Raw genomic sequence first — 24,137 nt, 5'->3', positions numbered from 1 at the left:
TGGATTTCATTAAATTAAAAACTTCTGCTCTGCAAAAAGCAACTGTCAAGAAAATGAAAAGACAAACCACAGACTGGGAGAAAAATATTTTCGAAAGACACATCTGGTAAAGGACTGTTATCCAAAAATACACAAAGAACTCTTCACAACAATAAGAAAACAAACCTGGCTTTAAAATGGGCAAAAGACCTGAACAGACACCTCACCAAAGAAGATATAAAGATGGCAAATAAACACATGAAAAGATGTTCAGTATCACATATATTAGACCATTCTTGCATGGCTATAAAGAAATACCTAAGCCTGGGTAATTTATAAGTGGTTTAACTAGCTCATAGTTCTGAAGGCTGTATAGGAAGCATCGTGTCAGCATCTGCTCAGCTTCTGGGTAGGCTCAGGAAGCTTTTACTCATGGTGAAAGGCAAAGCGGGAGCAAACATATTACATGATGTTTCATGAAAGTAGGAGCAAGAGAGAGTAGCAGGCAAGGTGCCACAATTTACAACAACCAGACCTCGTGAAAACAAACTCACTATCAGGAGAATGGCAGCAAGTCATGAGGGATCCTCCCCCACAACCCAAATCTTGGAGACAGGGTCTCACCCTGTTGCCCAGGTTGCAGTGCCATGGCACAATCATAGCTCACTGCAGCCTTGACCTCTCAGGCTTAAGTGATCCGCCCCACTCAGCCTCCTAAGTAGCTGGGACCACAAGTGTGCTGACCACCACCTGGCTAATTTTTTTCTTTTTCGTAGAGACAGAGTCTCAGTCTCATTATGTTGGCCAAGCTGGTCTCAAACTCCTGGCCTCAAGCAATCCTCCCAACTCAGCCTCCCAAAGTGCTGGGATTATAGGTATAAGTCACCACCCTGGCCATAACAAGAGATCTAGAGGAGTCACATATCCAAACCATTATATATCATACGTGATTAGAAAATGGCATATTCAAACATGGTATCACTATACACCTTTTACAATGACCAAAATCCAAAAATCTGGCAATATCGACTGCTGACTAGAATGTAGAGCAACAAGAACTGTTATTCACTACAGGTGGGAATGCAAAATGGTGCAGCCACTATGGAAGACAGTTTGGCAGTTTCTTCCAAAACATACTTTTACTCTGCTATCCAGTAAGCAGGCTTCTTGTTATTTATCCCAATAAACTGAAAACTTATGGCCACAGAAAAACCTGCAAGCAAATGTTTATAAGCACCTTTATTCATAATTGCCAAAATTCATAAACAACCACTAGCTGACTGGATAAATTATGGTACATTCAGACAAAAAAAGAAATTATTTATTGAACCATGGAAAGAAAGAAAGAATCCTAAATGCATGTTATTAAGTGAAAGAAGTCAATCTGAAAAGGCTACATACTGTACAATTCCATCTATACAACATCCTGGAAAAAGTAAAACTATGGAGACAATAAAAAGATTAGTGACTGACAGGGGCTAAGGGGGAAGGAAGAATGAACAGACAAAATATACAGAATTTTCAGGCAATGAAACTATTTCGTATGACACTACAATGTGGCATACATGTCATTAAACATTTGTCAAAACCCACAGAATGTACAACGTCAAGAATAAACCCTAACATAAACTATGAACACTGGGTGACAATAATATGCTAATGTAAGTTCATCACTGGAAACAAATGTGCCAGTGTGCTGGATGTCAATAGTGGGAAAAAGAGGGGGTGGAATATGGGAACTCTACTTTCCCCTCAATTTTGCTATTAAGCTAAAACTGTTCTAAAAAATAGTTTATTAATTTTTAAAAAGTGAGCTAGGGGAAACAAAATTTTTGTGCCTATCTAGAAGTATTCACCATTTTATTCAAATTGCATTCCTGTCCCTTATACTGAGTAACTTTATATTTTGTCACATTTAGTTTGTCTCCTTCTCTTTATACACACATGTATATATTATTTTCGCTGAACTGTTTAAAAGTTAGTTGCAGAGATCCTTTAACCATTAAATCCAATGCCTTTTTTGATTTTGTATCCTCCTTGTCCTCACTGCCTTGAAATAAGTCACTGTAAAAATGCAATACAAACGGGTAAGATGCAAGGCAGAGGGTTTCCCCCAGAACAAGCCATATAACTTGCTAACTGTCAAGAAACATTATTAAATACCAAAAGTCAAGATGACTTCTCCAGGATATACAACTTAAACTCAAGTGAGTCAAGTATTAAGAGTTGATGGGATATAAGGTTGTTGATCCATTCTAATAAAGCTCCAAAGTGACTAATACAGAAACCACAAGGACAATTTATCTATTAACAACAACAACAAAATTAAGCCAAGCACAGTGGCTCATGCCTTTGGGAGGCCAAGGAGGAAGGATCACTCAAGTCCAAGAGTTCAAGATGAGCCTGGGAAACAGGTGAGACCCTGTCTATACAAAAAATAAGGCATTAGCTGGGCATGGTGGCATGCACCTGTAGCCCTAGTAACTTTAACAGGAAGGCTGAGGTGGGAAGACCGCTTGAACCTGAGAGGTTGAGGCTGCAGTGAACAGTTACACCACTGCACTCCAACCCGAGCAACAAAGCAAGACCTTGTTTCAAAAAATAGTAATAATAAAATAAAATACATGCATGCCTGCATGTATCTCTGCCCAGCCTAATCTCCCCTACAAGCCTACTAAGCGGGAAGCCAATCTGTAATCCTAAGACTCTCTAATGAAGGTTGCCAACTAATAAATTTCAAAGAAATTACAAATGGGGAGAAAAAAATCACCATTTTTACAATATCATTACAAGAAAATAAATGATTCAGGTAAAAATAATCAATGGATACTAAAACTAATGGGTACTTATTATTTATTAATTATAAAGGGAAAGGTATCTTTTATAATAGCAAAATCTGGTGGAACCCATCTTAACCAAGTTCAAACTTAGGTACATCATCAACAGGATAATTGACATCATGTGCCCCTAGGTACTGAGGACTCATGACCTATGGCATATCTCTGCCAGTAACGGTTAATCTAAATCTAATTATGAGAAAACAATCAAATACAAATTGACACACATTCTGCAGAACTATCCTAAACTCTTCAAAAATGTTAATGTTACAAAAGAAATGAAAAGCAAAAAGGACTGTTCTAGATTAAAGGAAACAAAAAAGACATAACAATTAAATGCAATTCATTAAAACAGACAGATATAAACGACACTATAGGAACAACTGATAATATATTATATGAATAATATATTAATGTTAAATTTATTGTATTTGCCTTTGTGGGCTATTGTCCTTATTCTTGGGAAATACATGATAAAGTATTTCAGAGGAAAAGAACAAGATCTCTGCAACTAACTTTTAAACAGTTCAGCGAAAATAATATATACATGTGTATAAAGAGAAAGAGACAAACTAAATGTGACAAAATATAAAGTTACTCAGTATTCTTCCAACTTTTCTGCAAATTTAAAATTTTCCAACATAAATACTTGGGGTAAAGTTTGCTTACTGAGCATGCAATCTGGACAAAAAAAATGATATATCTAATAAAAACATTTACATATTACCAAGAATAACTCCACCAGAAACAGGTTCCATCCTTGGGCTAAATAAAAGCCCACCCACTTGAACTTAGATGATACCTGACAAGCTAACCCTTAATAAGGCTCCATTTTACATGAGTCCATTATGACCACATCGTTTGCTACAATCCCAATTATTTAAATAAGTCAGTATCACCAAGTAGGTTACTGTCAGGTCTTCCTAACCAAAAAACTTGTGTAATTCATGCATGTTGATTTAATTGAGATCATGTGGTTTAATTCTCTGAGAAAACAATTCTTTCCAAGTTGGTTTGATGACATCGTTGTTGTCACTGAGAAGAAATCTTTATTTTTTGTCATATTACGTCAACTTCAAGAATGTCCTAACTGTATTCAGAAGAACACATGAAAATTTGTCATGTAATCAAGGTAGGGAGAAAGGTGTCCCAACAGAAGAAATAGAAAATGGAGAGACATAAAATTGCTTCTGGAGTGTGGGTGGGTGGGTGGGTCGGTGGGTGGGTGTGTGTGTGTGTATACGTTTCTGCGTAAGTGTATGCTGGGTCACAGGTGTAAAATCTATTTCTTTTAGTGAGTCATGGTCAAAACTATATCTGAAGGCCACTACTCTGTAAACAATAGACTCACAACAACATTTTAAGAAAGTATAAAATGTGTCTTGGCCGGGCGTGGTGGATCAAGCCTGTAATCCCAGCACTTTGGGAGGCCGAGACGGGCGGATCAAGAGGTCAGGAGATCGAGACCATCCTGGCTAACCCAGTGAAACCCCGTCTGTACTAAAAAAAAAATGCAAAAAACTAGCCGGGCGAGGTGGCAGGCGNAAAAAAAAAAAAAAAAATGTGTCTTTACAAGATTACACTGAAAGTAAAGCAATTTTTCAAACTGCTGGGAGTTTCAAATTCAATTTAGTTGCTTTCTACCAGTAATTTCTAAGTAGAGTATAACAGAATTAAAATGAAAACAGAATTGTATCAAGTAGTAATTTAAAACAGTATTTTTCATTAAACCTTTGAGGTTTTTTTTTTAATTTAAATATACACATAAACTCTGCATCATAATGTACCAGGAATTTCTTAATTTTTACTTGCGTTGAAGTTAAACATTTTGAAAGCCAATAATAAAGAGTTATTAATTGGCTGAGGAAGAGGTCAGTAAAAGGGAAAAAAGTAACAGACCACTCTAATAGGAGAAGAAAAGAAAATGAGGGTGTGAATCAAATAAAGGAGATAAAAAAGAAAAGTTAGATCCTTTTGGGAGGCCAAATGCGAGTGGATCACTTGACATCAGGCATTCGAGACCAGCCTTGCCAACATGGTAAAACCCTGACTCTACTAAAAAAAGTACAAAAATTAGCCAGGGGTGGTGGCACGTGCCTATAATCCCAGCTACTCAGGAGGCTGAGGCATGAGAATTGCTTGAACCAGGAGGCGGAGGTTTCAGTGAGTCAATATCGTGCCACTGTATTCCAGCCTTGGCTACAGAGTGAAACTCCATTGTAAAAATAATAATAATAACATAATAAGAAGAAGAATAAAAGAAAGAAATGTTAGATCTATTTCGGAGGTAGAATAGAACAATCTAGATAACTGGTTAGAGTGGAAAAGGAGAAAAAGAGACCGACTGGCCGGGCATGGTGGCTCAGACCCGTAATCCCAGCACTCTGGAAGGCTGAGGCAGGTGGATTACCTAGGGTCAGGAGTTCGAGACCAGCTTGGTCAACCTCGTGAAATCCCATCTCTACTAAAAATACAAAAATTAGCTGGGCGTGGTGGTGTGCGCCTGTGATCCCAGCTACTCAGGAGGCTAAGACAGAAGAATTGCTTGAACCTGGGAGGTGGAGGTTGCAGTGAGCTGAGATCGCACCACTGCACGCCAGCCTAGGCAACAGAGTGAGACTTTATCTCAAAAAAAAAAAAGAGACTGACTGAAATCTTAAAAAAATTGTTTTTAAAAGTTGAGAAGAGAATTGCATTACAATTCCACATATCTACACTACAATGCTATGCACAAGTCACTACACCATAGCATTCAAAGCATAACAAAATTTGTCTCCTATTATATTTAAACTTTTATTCCACTGTACTCTCTCAAGGGCCCTGTGCACTAAGAAGATAATACCATTTCCACAAAAATTAAAACTAATTTATTAAAAGGTACCATTGCCAGGAGCGGAGGCTCACGCCTATAATCTCAGCACTTTGGGAGGCCAAGGCGGGTGGACCACGAAGTCAAGAAATCAAGACCATCCTGGCCAACATGGTGAAACCCCGTCTCTCCTAAAAAATACAAAAATTAGCTGGGCGTGGTGGCACCTGTCTGTAGTCCCAGCTACTCGCGAAGCTGAGGCAGAAGAATCGCTTGAACCCAGGAAGCAGACGTTGCAGTGAGCCGAGACCACACCACTGCACTCCAGCCTGGCGACAGAACGAGGCTCCATCTCAAAATAAATGAATGAATGAATGAATGAATGAATGGTACCATTATTTCCACAGACCTTTAAAACGTTATATGATTTCTGACACTAACTTTAATGCTAAACGTTATTTTATCACATAGATAAGGTTCTTAAAAAACAATGTCAAAACAAAAATATTAGGTTATTTCCTATTCACTTGCTATAATTTCAGAAACAGCTTCATGATAAAAAGATTTTGATCCCAATGTTCAGGCAAAAGGAAGTTATTCAGGAATCCTAATATTAACTAGAGGATATGATCTCCTGTTAGTCTGAGGTTTGTGTTCTTTTTTTCCAAATTCCATGAGAAATTAATCAGATTTATGTGCTAACAAAACACAAACAATAGTTACATTCTTTTTAATTACCAACAATGAGAAATGTGGAGAATTACTACATGATTCCAAAGAACTACTAAAATCTAACTGAAATTTTATTTCTTCTACCACCGGCAATAAAGCATTGCAGTGTCCCCTAAGTACTAAGTAGAGAACAACTCCACTCCAGATACCTGGATTAGCTTTCTTCATCAAGGAGGAACTAAAAGACAGTAAAATATTCCTAAGCTGTCATATGGTCACTACTGAATGCAGTGATTGATAATTTCCTCTAAATTCATGCTTTGGCAGCCACCCTAAAACCCAACTGATGTGAGTGAACAACTAAGCTTACCATCTACCTACCTACCTGTCTGTCTATATATGGAAAGAAAGCAACCTACAGTCACTTAAGTGGCATAATGTATGAAAGAATTCCTATACGGTGGCTGTTCAAAAAATAAGAAAGCTAACAATGGTTTAATTAAAATACTACAGTTACATCCTCACTTCATCACTGATAGGTTCTTAGAAACTGCAACCTTAAGAAAACAACATGCAGTAGGTCCTCAAATAACATCATTTCATTGTAACACTGATAAGAAAAAAATTGGGTTTCATTGTATGTTGTTTCATATTTCTGCATTTGTCTTGAAAGGAGATTTAAAAATCTGTCAAAAAAAAAAAGGCCTTCAACCTTAAGGAGGTATTTGTTGATACAAGTATCCCTAAATAAATGCATATACAGAAGTATCAAAGCTCATTTCTCTGTTGCCTGAGATAACCTCTAGAATGCATGCAAGTACATGAATATCCATAAATACTGAACTACCCAAAATAAACACTGTATTAAGTCCGTTAAGATGGCTATAACACCCTAATTTCTCCTCAAAGAACTTCATTCTTCTACTGAAACCATTTTTTTGAAGCATTAAGGAAGAAAAACAGAAGTGGGAATGTGGCATACAGGCTAAATAGATTTAGGGGTCAAAAGCTTGGGTTTGTATCACTTGGCAGCTCTGTGAATTGGGAAAGTTACCTAAAACCCTCCACATCTCAATGTCCTCATATGTGAAAATGTTAGCTATATTTAGGGGGATAGGGATATATACAGATGTATTTTAGATATATATAATATACAAAAACTTAACAGTGGTTATGACCTTTGGTAGTAAAAGTAAGGATGATTGGTTTTTCTTCGTATTTTCTAATAGTCTCCAAATTTTCTATAGTAAACATGTATTAATCATATTTAGGGGAAAAGTGATTATTTAAAAATTATCTAGAAGCCAAAATGTCCAACATACAATCAAAACTCACCCATCATACCAAGAACCAAGAAAATCACAACTTGGATGAGAAAAAGAAAATAAACATGTTAATGTTCACGTGGATTAGATGTTGGAAAGGTTTTTTTTTTTTTTAATTTTCAATCAGCTATCATTAAAAACACTTCAACGATCAATTACAAATTTTAAAACAGATTTTAAAAATAGAATATTTCAGCAAAGAAAAAAGTTGTAAAACCAACCAAATGATGATAAAACAAGCTACAATACCAACCAAAAAAAAAAAATCACAAAAAACAGAACTTCTTGGATAGGTGAGGAAATGTTGATCAAAGGAGATAAATTTCAGTTAAGAGGAACAAGTTCAAGAGATGTATGGCACAAACATGGTGTCCATAGTTTATAATAATAGTTTACTGCATATTTTAAATTGCTACAATTGTGTTTTCAGCACAAAAAAAATGCTCAGTACGTGATGTAACGCAGGTTAATTAGCTCAGTTTAGCCATTCCACAACGTATACATCTATCAAAATATCTGTTGTACACAATACATATACACAATTTTTGTCAAAAAAATTATTTTTTTCAACCTAATGGGCTCAATAGCAGATGACAGAAGACAGAATTTGTGAACTTGAGAACCAACAGATCAATAGAATTTACCCAATCTGGACAACAGGAAGAAAAATGACTAAAAAGAAGTTAAAAGTCTTGAGGACCTGTAAGACAGTAACGTTAAGATCTAACTCTGTATCACTGGAGTCCCATAAAGAAAAGAGGATGGAATTAAAAGGGTATTCAAAAATAATGGCTGAAAAATCCATATTTGGAGAAAAACATAAACCTACAGATGCAGGAAGTAATCAAATCTCAAATAGGTAAACCCACAGAAACCCTGACATATCACTAGACTTCTGAAAACAAAGATAAAGATTTTGAAAGCAATCACAGAGAAAAGACACATTACCTTATAGGGCAACACCAATTCAAGTGGCAAGAGATTTATCATCTGAAACTATAAAGGATAGAAGAAAAGTGGCACAAAATTTTTCAACTTCTGAAAGAAAAGAATTGTCAACCATAAATTTTATTCGTGGTGAAATTATCTTTCAGGAATAATGATGAAATAATGACATTCACGGGCAAAAGGAAAATGAATAAACTGTTACCAGCAGACATACCTTTAAAGAATAAGGAAATTCTTCAAGTAATAAAAGAAGGAATCTTGAAACACCAAGAAAGAAGAAAAAACAATGAGAAAAGCAGAAATGTAGATAAAAACAACAGACTATCCTACTGCAGACGTTTTCAAATCGTAATTGATGACTGAAACGAAAATTATATAGGCAACAAAAGAAAAAAACACGTAAGCTGGAATTCATCAAAATTAAATGCATGAAAGGACACTATCAACAAAATTAAAAAGTAGCCTGTGGAATGGGCAAAAATATTTGCTAATTACATATCTGATAGGGGATTAATATCAAGAACATATAAAGAACTATGAAAATAAAAAAATCAAACTCAACTCAAAAATAGGAAATAGGTTGGGGCGGTGGCTTACGCCTGTAATCCCAGCACTTTGGGAGGCTGAAACTGGTGGATCACTTGAGGTCAGGAGTTCGAGACCATCCTGACCAACAATGGTGAAACCCCATCTCTACCAAAAACACAAAAATTAGCCGGGTGGGGTGGCATGCGTCCATAATCCCAGCTAGTTGGGAGGCTGAAACAGGAGAATCGCTTAAACCAAGGAGGAGGAGGTTGCAGTGAGCTGGAACTGCACTCCAGCCTGGGCAACAGAGCTAGACTCCGTCTCAAAAAAACAAAAACAAAAATGGGCAATAGACATTTCTCCAAAAAAAAATGTATATACAAATGGCCAATAAGCACATGAAAAGATGCTCAACAGCACTAACCTTAGGAAAATGCAAATCAAAACCAGTTACTACTTCACACCCACTAGGATAGCTATTATTAAGAAAACAGAAAATAAAAAGTGTTGGCACTCGGTAGGCTGAGGCAGGAGAATCGCTTGAACTCAGGAGGCGGAGGCTGCCAGCCTGGGCAACAAGAGTGAAACTCCATCTCAAAAACAAACAAACAAAAAAAAACGTGTTGGCAAGGATGCAGAGAAATTCTAACCCTTGCGCATTGCTTCTGGGACTATAAAATGGTGTGGTCACTGTGGAAAACAGTATGATGAATCCTTAAAAAATTAAAAACAGAATTACCATATGATTCAGCAATTCCAAGTCTGGGTATATCCCAAAATGAAAGCAGGTACTGGAACACATGTTTATATACCATGTGCACACTGGGAACCATAGCCAAAAGGTGCAAGCAACCCAAATGTTCAATGGATAACTGGGTAAACAAAAGGTGATATATACATGAAATGGAATATTATTTAGCCTTAAAGAAAAAAAAAAGAAATTAGCCGGGCGTGGTGGCGGTGCCTGTAGTACCAGCTATTGGGGAGGCTGAGGCAGGAGAATGGCTTGAACCCGGGAGGCGGAGCTTGCAGTGAGCCGAGATCACACCACTGTACTCCAGCCTGGGCGACAGAGCAAGACTCCATCTCACAAAAGAAAAAAAAAAAAAAAAAAAAAAAATTCTGACATGTTACAATATGGTTCGTTGAACCTCTTGAAACTCAACAATTTTTAAAAATCCAATTTGAAAATGGGGCAAAGACACAGACATTTCACCAAAGAAGGTATACAGATGAAAAAAGCACATGAAAAGATTTTTCAAGCTGGGTGAGGTGGCTCACGCTTGTAATCCCAGCATTTTGGGAGGCTGAGGCAGGTGGAGCACTTGAGGTCAGGAGTTCAGGACCAGCCCAGCCAATATGGTGAAACCCCATCTCTACTAAAAACACAAGAATTAGCCAGACGTGGTGACAGGTGCCTGTAATTCTAGCTACTCGGGAGGCTAAGGCAGGAAAATCGCTTGAACCTGGAAGGTGGAAGTTGTAATGAGCCAATATCATGTCACTGCATTCCAGCCTGGGAAACAGAGCAAGACAGGGGAGGGGAGGGGAGGGGAGAGGAGAGGAGAAGAGAAGAGAGAAGAGAGAAGAGAGAAGAGAGAAGAGAGAAGAGAAGGGAAGAGAAGAGAATTTTCCAACATCATTAGTGTGATGGTTAATAATAGGTGTCAACTTGACTGGACTGAGGGATGCCTTGATGGCTGGTGAAGCATTGTTCCTGCATGTGTCTGTGAGGGTGTTTACAGAAGAGACTGGCATGTGAGTCAGTGAATGAGGAGAGTAAGACCCACTCTGGGTGGGCACCATCTAATCCAATCGGCTGCCAGAACCAAGTAGGCAGAAAGAGAAACAGAGCCAGTTTGCTGAGTTCCCCACCCCCTTCTAGTGAAGGATAGTTTGCTTTTGCCCTTAGGCATCAAACTCCAGGTTCTTTGGTCTCTGGACTCCAGGACTCATGCTGGCAGCCTCCCTGGGGTCTCAGGCCTTTGGCCTCAGACTGTCAGCTTTCCTGGTTTTGAGGTTTTCCAACTGGGACGTGGTACCAGCTTTTCTCATTCGCTAGCTTGCAGGTGGCGAATTGCGGGATTTTGACTTTGTAATGGCATGAGCCAATTCTCTCTAATAAACTCCCTTTTATATATGCATATATCTTGATTCTCTCTGGAGAACCTTGACTAATATAATTAGACATTAGAAAAATGTAAATCAAAACCACAATGAGATATCAGTAAAAACAGAAAGGCTAAAATAAAAAATGGTGGTACCATCAAATGCTGGTTAAGACACAGAGAAACTGGATCTCTCATACATTGCTGGTGAGAATATAAAAAGGTATAGCCATTACAGAAAATACTGGCAATTGCTTATAAAAGTGAACATGCAACTATCATACAATCCAGTAACTATACTCTCGGGAACTTCCCTGACAGAAATGAAAACTTACGTTCACACAAAAACATATATACAAATGTTTATAGCAGTTTTTTTTTATAATACTCAAAACTGGAAATGACCCAAATGTTTCCAAATGGCTGAATGGTTAAACAAACTGTAGCACATCTATACCATGGACTACTACTCAGCAATGAAAAAAAAGCAAAATATTGATACTTCAACTTACATGAACTTGACAAATTATGCTGAGTGACAAATGCCAATCCCAAAAGGTTAAATACTATTTGATTCCATTTTGAGGCAGGGTCTCATTCTGTCACTCAGGCTGGAGTGCAGTGGCACAATCATAATTCACTGTAGCCTCAATCTCATAGGCTTAGGTGATCCTCCCACCTCAGCCTCCTGAGAAGCTGGGACTACAGGTGTGGAATACCACGAACAGCTAATTTTTGTTTTCCTGTAGAGACAAGGTTTCGCCATGTTGCCCAGGCTGGTCTTGAACACCTGGGTTCAAAGCGATCCAACCACCTCAGCCTCACAAAGTGTTGAGATTACAGGAGTGAGCCATTGCACCCAGCCTGCATAATCTTCTTTAAATGACGGAAAAAAAAAAAAAAAAGAAAAAAAGAAAAAATTAGCAGTTACCAGGGGATAAGGAAAGAGGAAGGAGACTCTGGTTATAAAAACACAGCACAAGAGATCCCAGTGGTGAAGAAACTGTTCTGTATCTCTAGTATGGTAATTATTATACAAATTTACATGTTATAATACTGCATAGAACTAAATACTAAATATATCACACACCCATGCATGCACACACACAAATGAGTGTATGTAAAACTGCCAAAATGTGGATAAAATAGTTGGATTACAGCAATGTCGATTTCCTGGTTGTGATACTGCACTATAGTTATGCAAGATGTTACCACTGAGGTAAAATGGATGAAGGGGTACATCTCTGTCTTATTTCTTTTTTTTTTTTTTTTTGTTGAGACGGAGTCTGCTCTGTCGCCCAGGCTGGAATGCAGTGGCACGATCTGGGCTCACTGCAAGCTCCGCCTCCCAGGTTCACATCATTCTCCCACCTCAGCCTCCTCAGTTTCAGGGTAGCTGGGACTACAGGGGCCCACCACCACGCCTGGCTAATTTTTTTTTTTTCTTTTGCATTTTTAGTAGAGACGGGGTTTCACCGTGTTAGCCAGGATGGTCTCCATCTCCTGACTTTGTGATCCACCTGCCTCGGCCTCCCAAAGTGCTGGGATTACAGGCATGAACCACGGCAGCCGGCCCATCTGTCTTATTTCTTAAAACTGCATATGAATCTACAATTATCTCAAAAAGATTTAAAAATTAGAGAAATGAATCAATATTTAGATAGAAAAGAATATAGGTGAGATATGGTTCTATCATTACACAAGTGTCTAATATGAACCCAGTTTAGTGAGTTATCCCTACAAAAAACACTTAAAAGAGGTGAGTGAGATCTCTAAGTCTTTCCCTCAGCTTGAGACAGATATATGAGAGAAAGGAAATTTTTAAAGTAAAATGCTACAACAATGAACACACAATGAATATAGAAAATTTGCTGGAGTAACAGCTTATCCATAGGATATTCCATGGCTACCATGGTCATGTGTAGGATCTTTCCACACTATAATAATCAGACGTGCATTTAAATATGCTTTCCGTCTTTCAACAGAGGTACAGCCAAAAAAGATAAAGGTCACTGACTAACAAAGAGGTAAAGTAAGGCAAGATTTTCTCTCCCACAGTGGAAGAAATTAAAAGAATGAGGACCTTATTTCTCAAGTAGCAGATATGCATTTAATCTGCTCCAAAATAATCCAAATCCATTTTTAAAGATGTAGAGTTACCCATGCATTAGTCAGTTTGGGCTGCCATAATGAAATACCACAGTCTGCGTGGCTTAAACAACAGAAATTATTTTTTCACAGTTCTGCATGCTAGAAATTGAACTATCAAAGTGCTGGCAAGCTTGGTTTCTGTTCAGGCCTCTCTCCTTAGCTGACAAATGAAAGCCTCCTCACCATGTCTTCACATGACCTTTTCTCTATGCACTCATACTCCTGGTACCTCTTCTTATAAAGGTACCCGTCCTATAGGATTCACCAGCCACCCTTATGACCTCATTTAACCTTAATTACCTCTTTTAAAGGCTGTATCTCCAAATACAGTTACATTAGTGGTTAAGGCTTCAACCTATGACTCTGGGGGACAAGGGGGAACTATTAAGTCCAAAACGTCAGTTACTGCCAGCCCTGAAGTACGTTGTTTTATGTGGGTGCATATATGTGTGTACATTCTATGTAATGGAAGGGGGCAAAAGAAAAAGCATAGTATTTACATTAAAATTCCAGCTCTATCACTCAGTTTTCTCAACAATGAGGATGATGCCCATTCTCACTATATCATTGTAAGAATTAAATAAGATAATCTATGTAAAGTACCTGACATATAGCAAATGATTAGTAAACACTGAGCCTTTGCTTCTAGTCCCCCCTAAAATTAAAAACAAAATGAATTATAAATATTATCCTTATCTAAATATATGTGAAAAATTAGGAGAATTGGATTCTGTCCCAGTTCTACCACTACCTAGTTATATGAACTTAGCTAGGGTGTAGGGTAGAGTGAGGCAAGTCACTCTACCTAAGGCTACTTCTGTATCTAAGCAGAGAAGCTTCCCTCTATAACTAAAACTCTGTGTTACACATAACAATTTGACTATAATTTGAAACACAAATACTACAAAAGTTAATCACACTTTCTCTCTGTAATAATCCTAAAAGAAAGAATGATACTGAAATTGCCTCCAAGAGAATTATGGTATGAAATTTCAGTATCAATCTTTCATTTACTTTGATTCTTTCACTCTCTGGTAACTATCCTCTGAATTTGAAAAATTTACCTGTACAACATATCTGTAGACTACTTATTTCCCTATCAGTAATGCCTCATCTTCCAACTAGACTGTAGAACTATATATTTTTTGTCCCCCATACTGTTCATTATTTTACTTACTAAATCAAATAACCACTAAAACACCTAAAATCATCATACCCTAAATCCTGTAGAGATGTAACAAGACATATATAGTTATCAATAAGTTGTATCTAATAACAATTTTTAACATAGCACAAAACCGAAATTTACTGCCAGTGATTTCAAGGTAACACAGTTATCAAATACCTGCATATTCAAACAATAACATCTATATTCAGTATTTTTGGTTTAAAATTAAGATAATGGTAGCCAAAAAGCAACATCTATTGTGGAGAAATCTGACTCAATTAATGAAAGACAACTTAGCTTGCCGGGCCTGAAGGAAGAACTCGTAAGTATTTACCCTATCTCCCACCCTGTCCCTCACCAGTAGTATTCTATTATCTGGTATTACATGTAAATAAGTAATACACATGATATACCATTATTTTAGTGCCCTAAGGAAAGCTCAACTTGCTGTATCCATGCCCTTTTATAGTCCCCCTCCCATACTTAATGCACACTGGGTTATGTGACCAGCACTCGCCATTGGAATATCAGCAAGCATGAGGAGCACAGAGGCTTGATAAATACCAGCACACTAGGGCTTGGAAAGGTCTTTCATGGAACTGCCATAGCTGCCATGTTATGAAGAAGGCCAAGCTGGCCGGGCGCAGTGGTTCATGCCTGTAATCGCAGCACTTTGGGAGGCTGAGGTGGCGAATCACGAGGTCAGGAGTTCGAGACCAGTCTGGCCAACATGGTGAAACCCCATCTCTATGAAAACTACAAAAACTAGCTGGGCGTGGTGACACACACCTGTAATGCCAGCTACTCGGGAGGCTGACACAGGAGAAACGCTTGAACCCGGAAGGCAGAGGTTGCAGTGAGCTGAGATCGTACCACTGCACTCCAGCCTGAGTGACAGGGCAAGACTCCATCTCGGGGAAAAAAAAAAAAAAGAAGAAGAAGAAGGCCAATCGTCTTCAAGTGCAGAGGCAACACGGGGAGGAAGCGAGAGGGAAATGCCCAGCTATCTACCAGCTGCTCCAGCCATCCCAGCTAAGGCATTAGATTTATGAGTTAAGAAGCCACCGTGGACGTTATAGCCAACAGATCACATGTGGAGAAGTCTCCACAAAGCCACACACAAATTTTAGAATCAAGAGCAGATACACAATTGTTTTAGCCACTATGTTTTGGAGCGCTTTATTATGCAGCAACAGATAACCAAAACAATACAAATAAACCAATTAGAACTGTTCCTGTTTGGTAGTAAGCAACAACAAAAACAAAAAATGCCAGTGGTAACCATTGTCACAGTTAATAATCACTATAAAAAACTCTTCCCCAAAAAGGTACTTTTTTGGATACTTAAGTGTTCTTAAAGGGACTCTGTTCATTTCACCAATGGCCAGTAAAGAGAGAGAAGTAAAGCAACCAGAAAGTCTACTCTTCATTTTTCCTTTTCCCTTCCTAATTTATGGTTGTCCTTTTCAGCTTTGCCAATAATGTTTGCCTGTTTTCCCCAGAGTGGCTAATCAATGATCCATACCGATTCTAGCATTCAACTGTGCTCTGTATTTCAGTAACTAGAGACATCACTGTCAAGTTCCGTCCAGACCACAGGTAACTAAGAATTCTGTTAACCAGATTCTTCACTAATTTAGGGGTGAAAAGTTTAAACTCATCCAATTCATAATTGTGTCTTTTGATAGAATCATTAAGCAAAGAGCTTCAGAACCAATAACCTCTTGCTCAGAAAATAAATTAAGTAGCAGGAAAACATACCTGCTATTTTCCTCAAAGAATTTACTGAACTTAGTAACATAAATTTCTTTTTCTTTTAACCCTCATGATCTTTGCCCATACTTCACTCATGATATTTATCTTAACCTAGCCTGAATCACAGTAATTGGTTTACTTAATTTCCTACCAGATCTAATACTCCCTTTTCTCCCATTGAGAAAAGGGGCATTTTACTCTTGTAACACTTGAAGCACCTACTATATTTCTCTACTACTTATACAAATACAGTAAAAAATGAGTTCTAGTCATCAATCACTGTCCATAACTAATCTTAGCAAGTCTCACCCCCATTTTTATTAAGAAACAATGGCTCATCCATATGTATAATGCAATCAGTGACAAAGTTAATGAATGCTACATGTTCTAACATTAACCTTCACCAATTATTTGACTTAATAAGAATGATTTTATTTTTGTAGAGACAGTAAAATGATTTTCTAAAAAAAGAAAGGTACTATTTACATTCTTTATTTTCTTTTCCTTGAAGTTTCAGGCTTGAGAAGTTTGAATATTAGGTTCAGGGTAAGATCCAGGCCAGATGCCAGGCAAATACTGCAATAGCAAAGGCAAAGCAGACCTGGTGGAAACTGCAAATGGAGACCTCAGTACCCACCTAAAAGGGTCAACTGTTACTCAGCTCTGGCAATCTAGTCTCAAGCAGGGATGGCCACCAGGTATAGCCAAGTCCTGTGGGTTTTCTAGAGATCCTAGAAGTTGAGACTTCTTAAATATGAAATCTTCCTATTGGCCACGAGGTGACTCATGCCTGTAATTCCAGCACTTTGGGAGGCCACATGCAGGCGGATCACCTGAGGTTAGGAGTTCGAGACCAGCCTGGCCAAAAGAGTGAAACCCCGTCTCTACTAAAAATACAAAAATTAGCTGGGCATGGTGGTGTGTACCTGTAACCCCAGCTACTTGGGAGGCTGAGGCAGGAGAATCCCCTGAATCCGTGAGGCGGAGGTTGCAGTGAGCCAAGATCATGCCACCGCACACCAGCCTGGGCAACAGAGCAAGACCCCATCTCAAAAACAAAACAAAACAAAAAAACTCTATCCTTAAATGGTGACAATTATCAAATATTCCAAATACCCTAAGAGCAAGCAGTATACATCTGTGGGTTGGATTCTCACCAATGGCCACTTGCTACCGCAGACTCACAGTTAAAAATCTCTACATATAATTGATGGTGCAGTACACAATCTTCTTTTACCGCCACCGCCCCTCACCCCACAGAAGCAAAAAATGAGAACCATGAAAAGAAACTCCAAAAAATTATGAAGTACTAGTGAAAAACTGCTTTAATTTAACCTTTTCTCTCTCTTGAAAAGAAATTTATTAACAGTTTTAGATATAGAAACTTCTATAGTAGAAAATAGTAAGAATTTTTTTAAAATTTCTCAAAACTTTCAAAAGAGAAAATATTCAAATAATACAAATTACATAAACATTTCCAGCCTCAACCAAACTAATGAAAATGCTCAGTAATAAAAATGAGACTAATAATTCGCCATGTACACAGACAAACAAGGTACAAAATACTAATTAATAGTGTTAAGTTATTTGCACTGTTCTATCTACACATTGTCATTTGACTCTTTTGTGATCGACAGCACAAAACTAACTGGGAACAAAGCTGAACTAACACCCTGACCATGGAACACTCGAGTAACAAACCACTCGTGGACTCAATCCTGTGACCTAAACCTCCTTAATATAATGCTATCCATAACTAAGGTGACCAGTTACTCACAGTCAGTATTTGGTCCAACATTTCTTCAATACTTTTACAAAAAATAAATATTACTTCAAAATGTCTTTAAGGCTTTTCCTTCCACTTAAAAATATGAATGTCTACATTCAGGAATAGGAATTTATAGAGAACACTTGAATTTCACCTCTAAAATTGCTTAACCTACTGCTAGAAGCCCTTATAAAGTCAAAATAAAATTCTTAACATAATTAATCATGGTAGGCTTGATTTGGAGTTCACAACATTCTCTAAAATAATCATGTAATAAGGGAGACCCTCTAATCAAAAGAATCCGTAGACAATTTAGTGACAGTAAAATATTATGGTTATGGGCACAAAGGACTATGTATTCACCTTAGTTACCTATGTCCAAGTACTGTGCTGAATACATCAAGGTATTCATTAAATCTTAAAAAAAAAAAAAAATCCTATGAGGAAGGTACCATTCCTATCTCCATTTTACGGATGGGGAAACTGACCTTTCCAAGAATACCCAGCTAGTAAGTGGCAGAGTCAGGATTCCAACCCAAATCTTGTCTAACTTCAGAATCTGCACGCTTAACCACTACACTGTATTGCCTCCAGTGACTCTGGGTTGATATCTAAGATTAAATAAGAAGGAAATTTGTACTTCTCAGTGGCAAATTTTAAAAACATACTAGAAATGAATGGTATTTTTTAGAACATGAACAAGTTTCACATACACGGTCATACAATTTTTATTTCCAAATACATGTAATAATGATGAAAATCTCACACAATGAATTTCTCACAATTTTTCATAACTACTCAATCATCGTGTTTTTTTTTTTTTTTTTTTTAGACAGAGTTTCACTCTTGTTGCCCAGGCTAGAATGCAATGGTGGATCCCGGCTCACTGCAACCGCCACCTCCCTGGTTCAAGCAATTCTGCCTCAGCCTCCCGAGTAGCTGGGATTACAGGCGCCCACCACCATGCCCAGCTAATTTTTGTATTTTTAGCAGAGATGGGGTTTCACCATGTTGGCCAGGCTGGTCTTGAACTCTGACCTCAGGTGATCCACTCGCCTTGGCCTCCCAAATTGCTGGGATTACAGGCGTGAGTCACCACCCCCAGCCCAATCGTGTTTATTATTAAAAATTTAATGGGAATACCCTGTATTTTCCCCTCAATTTTGCTGTGAACCTAAAACTACTCTAAAAAACAGTCTATTGGGCCAGGCACGGTGGCTCACACCTGTAATCCCAGCACTTTGGAAGGCAGGTGGATCACCTGAGGTCAGAGTTCGACACCAGCATGGCCAACATGGCAAAACCCCGTCTTCACCAAAAATATAAAACTCAGCCAGGTCTGGTGGCGGGCACCTGTAATCCTAGGTACTCAGGAGGCAGAGGCTGGAGAATCGCCTGAACCTGAAGGCGGGGAGGGGTGGGGCGGAGGCTGCAGTGAGCCGAGATCAGGCCACTTCACTCCAGCCTGGGCGAAAGAGTGAAACTCCATCTCAAAAAAAAAAAAAAGAAGTCTATTAAAAAAAGTTTTCAACTACAATATCCTAAATATACCTAATTTAGTTATAAACTTGCATAAGACTAGATTCTTTCAGTATGAAAAGTTGCATTCTGTTTTTCATAACCACTGTACCAAGCATGCTGTTAGCATTTAATAAAATTGAACTTTTCTTTCAAAAGCAGTGGTGTAATACTGTGTGTGGGTGTTTTGTTTGTTTGAGATGGAGTTACGCTCTTATTGCCCAGGCTGGAGTGCAATGGCATGGTCTCGGCTCACTGCAACCTCCGCCTCCCGGGTTCAAGCAATTCTCCTGTCTCAGTCTCCTGAGAAGCTGGGATTACAGGCGCCTGCCACCACGCCAGACTAATTTTGTATTTTTAGTAGAGAGGAGGTTTCTCCATCTTGGTCAGGCTGGTCTCAAACTCCCAACTTCGGGTGATCCACCCGCCTAGGCCTCCCGAAGTGCTGGGATTACAGGCGTGAGCCACCGAGCCTGGCAAAATTGAAATTTTTAACACTCCCTGAACACTCCCAGGGAGTCTGCATTACAATGACATGAAATAAGTTGGCATATAAAATTTGAACAAAACTCTGACGCAAGACTTGAACCCTTTATTGAGGAATATAAAAGGTGGAATACTATATCCCTATAACACGGCTGGCATAAATATGACTAACTTTACTTTTCCACTTTAAGTATCAAAAGATATAGCCTTAAGTCAAAAATGGATTAGGGTAACAGAATCTTTTCCTAGTTTCAGTCCTTTCTAAATGCTCCAAAGAAGCTTATCCAAAAAAAAAAAAGGCCGGGCACGGTGGCTCACACCTGTAATCCCAGCACTTCAGGAGGCTGAGGCCGGCTGACCACCTGAGGTGAGGAGTTAGACACCAGTTTGGCCATATGGCAAAACTTCGTCTCTATTAAAAATACAAAAATTAGCCAGGCATGGTGGCATGCACCTGTAATCCCAGCTACTAGGGAGGCTGAGGCAGCAGAATCTCTTGAACCCGGGAGGCAGAAGTTGCAGTGAGCCGAGACCATGCCACTACACTCCAGCCTGGGCAACAGAGCAAGACTCCATCTCTTGGGGGCAATGGGGAGAGAAAAAAAAAACCTCTGACTTGTCCAGAATGACTGTCAACATATGAACCAAATCTTTCTTTCCTGATACTCACCAAGGATGTTAAAATTCTAAGGGTCAATTAAGAGTTATATGAGAAATCTATAACAAGTTTTGCCTAATACCACTTCCCATCGCAACATTTTCATCAAGGTCCACCTTTATTATAAACACCTAAGTTCAATTAAGACAAGTGAGAAGGTATTAACTTACATTAAAAAAAAAAGTCATTGTCCTGTATATTCTACTTAATTTTCAAATAGAATACTATACTGGCCACCAACAAAAAATGTTTAAGGGAAGCTCTGTTAATTTTGTTTTGCCTCACTGTTGTACTTCCAATGTCTCGACCATAAAAGCTAAGTGGGAAGCCTAAGGAAGAAGATATATTGTTGGAATACAGGCTCTTAATCACATCTATAATTCACAGTATTCCTCTCCTTTCTCTCTGACCCAAGTTCTTATTAAGTGACCCACAGACTCTTCTAAACATCACTATGCTTTCTCTAATCAGAAGCTGGGATGTGCACTGAAATAAAAACATTCTAACCAATATATTTTTCAAATCATTAATACAATACTCGTTTAAATACTTGTATTCAAAGTTTCTCACTCATCACCTAGCTTTATCAAGTAACACACACAGGTTAATATACACTATGACTGCCTTGGTAGCCGCAGTTTGACTAAATCCTGGGACACCACCTCAACTTGGAAGGGACAGAACCATATCCGGTTCTCATTAGATACACATTTTCTCATGCTTTCCATCTTAAAGACTTTACACCTTCCCAGAAGAGCAATAAATGTAGGAAGACGCCAGGTAGTATGTCTGTAAGGAAGATAAGTGATCAAATTAAATTCCTACGCAAGAAACCTGAAACTTCAAAAACTTTTCCTAAACAAATCACAGATGAAAAAGACAAAGTATGGTTTACCCCATTTCCACTTCTTTTCTGGAGCCAGCTGCCCAAATTCCTGAACAGCAGTCTTAACTTACTGGTTAGTTGGAGGAGCGGTCAATGGTATGGCCACCTCTTCCTCCTCGTATTCTGGTCCATCCAGAGAGTCACCTTCGTCCACTGTCCCCAGGCCCGCCCCAAAGGGGCAGGTAAGGGGAGGGGCAGAGGGGGAAAACCGCCGCCTGGCCCGAGAGTCTCAGCAGGCAACGAAGTGGGCAGCTTGGTGAGAGCCATGTCTCCACTAGGTCCAGCGACAGCAGCACCGGCCACGCCAGCAGCAGCACCAGCCACGCCAGCAGCAGTACCTCCCCCTGTCAGTCCGGCTCCCCCCAATTCCCCTGTCACAGACCCGGCTCCTAGGAACCCTGACCCCAAAGTGGCTCCGCCACCCAGAGTTCCAGCCACTCCGGTCTCCACCAGCCCAGGATAGGGGGCAGCTGCCATAGGCAGGCCCGCGGGTATCTTCACCCGACACACTGCGGGATAGGCACTGGAGCCCGCTGCCGCGCCGCCTCCTCCAGCTCCGGCTGTTACCGGGCCGCCCTCCTCACTGCCGGCCTCGGCCGCCATCATGTTGAAGCCCGCTCTACTCTGCCCTACCCTGCCCGCCCGGGAGCCCCGGGGGCCACCAGGCCCGGGCTCCGAGCCGCCCCACCCAGACGCGTCTCCCCTTCAGCTCCCCAGGCGGAGGAAACAACAACAAAAGGAGAGAGCCCGCCGCCGCGCCCCCTCCTAGGGCCACAGCCCAGGCTCAGGAGCTGCCTGGGTTACGGGAAGCGAAGTGGGCAAAAAACCCAAGGCCTGCACAAACGCCACCCAAACCTCACGGCACACACCCACACTCACGCACACAAACACATGTACAGAAGCGAAAACTTCCTGGCTGCACTAAAGAGGAAAGGAAGCACAGGGAAAGAGGCTGAGGTGGCTATCGCTCCTTCAGCAGCCACCACCGCTTCTTCACCACCCCAGTTCCGGCCACCCACACCGCAGCCACCGCCGGTGCCGCTGCTGAGGCTGGGGGCACTGCAGCCGCTTCATCCTCCAACAGGCAGATGAGAGGGGTGGGGACAAGAGAAAGGGGGGCGGGGTAACAAGGAAATCGACTGAACTGCTCACTACCTGGAGCTCTCAGTGACTGAAACCGTAGAGAGAGAAAGGAAGGCGGGGCAGGGGAGGAGGGACGGAGGGAAGGAAGGGCGGAGGAGGGAGAGGGCAGCTTGTGCGCAGGCGCGTTCCCGGAGCGGGGGGCGGGGGGCCGAGCCTGGAGGAAAAGGAAGAGTCCAGAGGGAAGGAAGCGGCGGGGACGCGCGGTGCGTGGTCGCGCTTGCTGTCCTCCTCTGGTTCCCAGCGTGCGGCGGCGCGGCCGCATCGCCTGTTCGCTTGGCCGGCGGCGCGCGCCTGTCTCCCGGGGCTTTGTTTGATGGGCGGAAGAAGAGGGAAGGGTACCTGAGCACGCGGGTGCTCGGCGCTGTGAAAGCCGGAGAGACGAGAGGGGGACCGGGAGGCGGTGGAGAGGAAGAAGGGGGAAAGGGAAAGGAAAATGCCTAGAAACTAGTTCCGTACTTCCTGACCGGTGGAAGAAACAGCCTTAGCCAGCAGCGCAGAAACCAGGCAGGAGTCAGGTAGCTTTGAAGATCGGGGCAGTACTGAATGTTTTCTTTTTCGTTGCATGCTGTAAATCACCATGACTATCTCACACACACACAGATAAAATAGATTCTGAAACTCCAAAACGAAATAAAGGGCACCATATGAGAAGGGTGGGGAATTTTGGTAGAAATAGTGGTTATGAAGTAAGATTTCTACCAGTATTTGCATACGTTTTTCTTTATCAACTGTCTCATATACTTACCTATGCTATTGGATACTGTTGGATGCTGATGAAGAGGAGGGGGTGCCACAGAAAACACTAATCAATGCACTTTTGTCCTCGTTTGTGTGCAAAAGACTGCAGGGTGTGATCCACAATGCAAGCACCTTCAACAAGTCAAATGTCAAGAATGTCCCAGAATGCCAGTTACAATTTTATATCGTTTCTAGAGTAGCAATAAACTGAAAACTCATACAATTAAGGAGAAGGGTGTTATTTTGTCTTCTACACTAAAATGTATACAAACTATTACATGCATTCATATAGAGGGAGTTTCCCATGGTTTGAAATTAACGGTATTGTTATTTTAAGTTCTCCCAGTAGTAATCCCACGTTGAATACCATTGGATATTGATCTTTGAGATCAATATTTTCTCTGCTAAGGATGATCAAGCCAACACTCCGGATGGCAAGTGGTTGTGATAGAAACCCAGGAACAAGAGAAAAGACCATTAAAAGAGGTGGCAAGATACAGGCAATGCATTTTCTTTGTAAGTTTGCATAGGCCTATTTACTTAGTCGATGACAACGATCCAACTTGATTAGGAGTAGTCCTGGGGCCTCCATTATGCTTATGTCTTAGGCAGTGTGCTACTTGGGAGAAGGAAGATGAACCAGTCACAGGAGCTAGAGTT

At 40.1% G+C, this 24,137-nt stretch overlaps 1 protein-coding gene across 1 annotated transcript in view; it reads right to left on the bottom strand.

The window, feature by feature from the left end:
* The window catches only part of RASA1 (RAS p21 protein activator 1), a 137,169-nt gene extending 114,478 nt beyond the window's left edge, over positions 1-22,691 (bottom strand). The window contains 2 exon segments of the mRNA XM_017890582.1: positions 21,668-21,776; positions 21,779-22,691. Of these exon segments, the coding sequence (XP_017746071.1) occupies positions 21,668-21,776; positions 21,779-22,202 (533 nt within the window). The 5' untranslated portion in view covers positions 22,203-22,691.
* Between the last annotated feature and the right edge of the window lie 1,446 nt (positions 22,692-24,137).

This window comes from Rhinopithecus bieti, unplaced genomic scaffold (assembly GCF_001698545.2).
Source record: "Rhinopithecus bieti isolate Rb0 unplaced genomic scaffold, ASM169854v2 scaffold_1428, whole genome shotgun sequence".
NCBI lineage: Eukaryota > Metazoa > Chordata > Mammalia > Primates > Cercopithecidae > Rhinopithecus > Rhinopithecus bieti.
The sequence above is the reverse complement of the archived record's forward strand: the minus strand, read 5'-3'. Positions and strand labels throughout refer to the sequence as shown.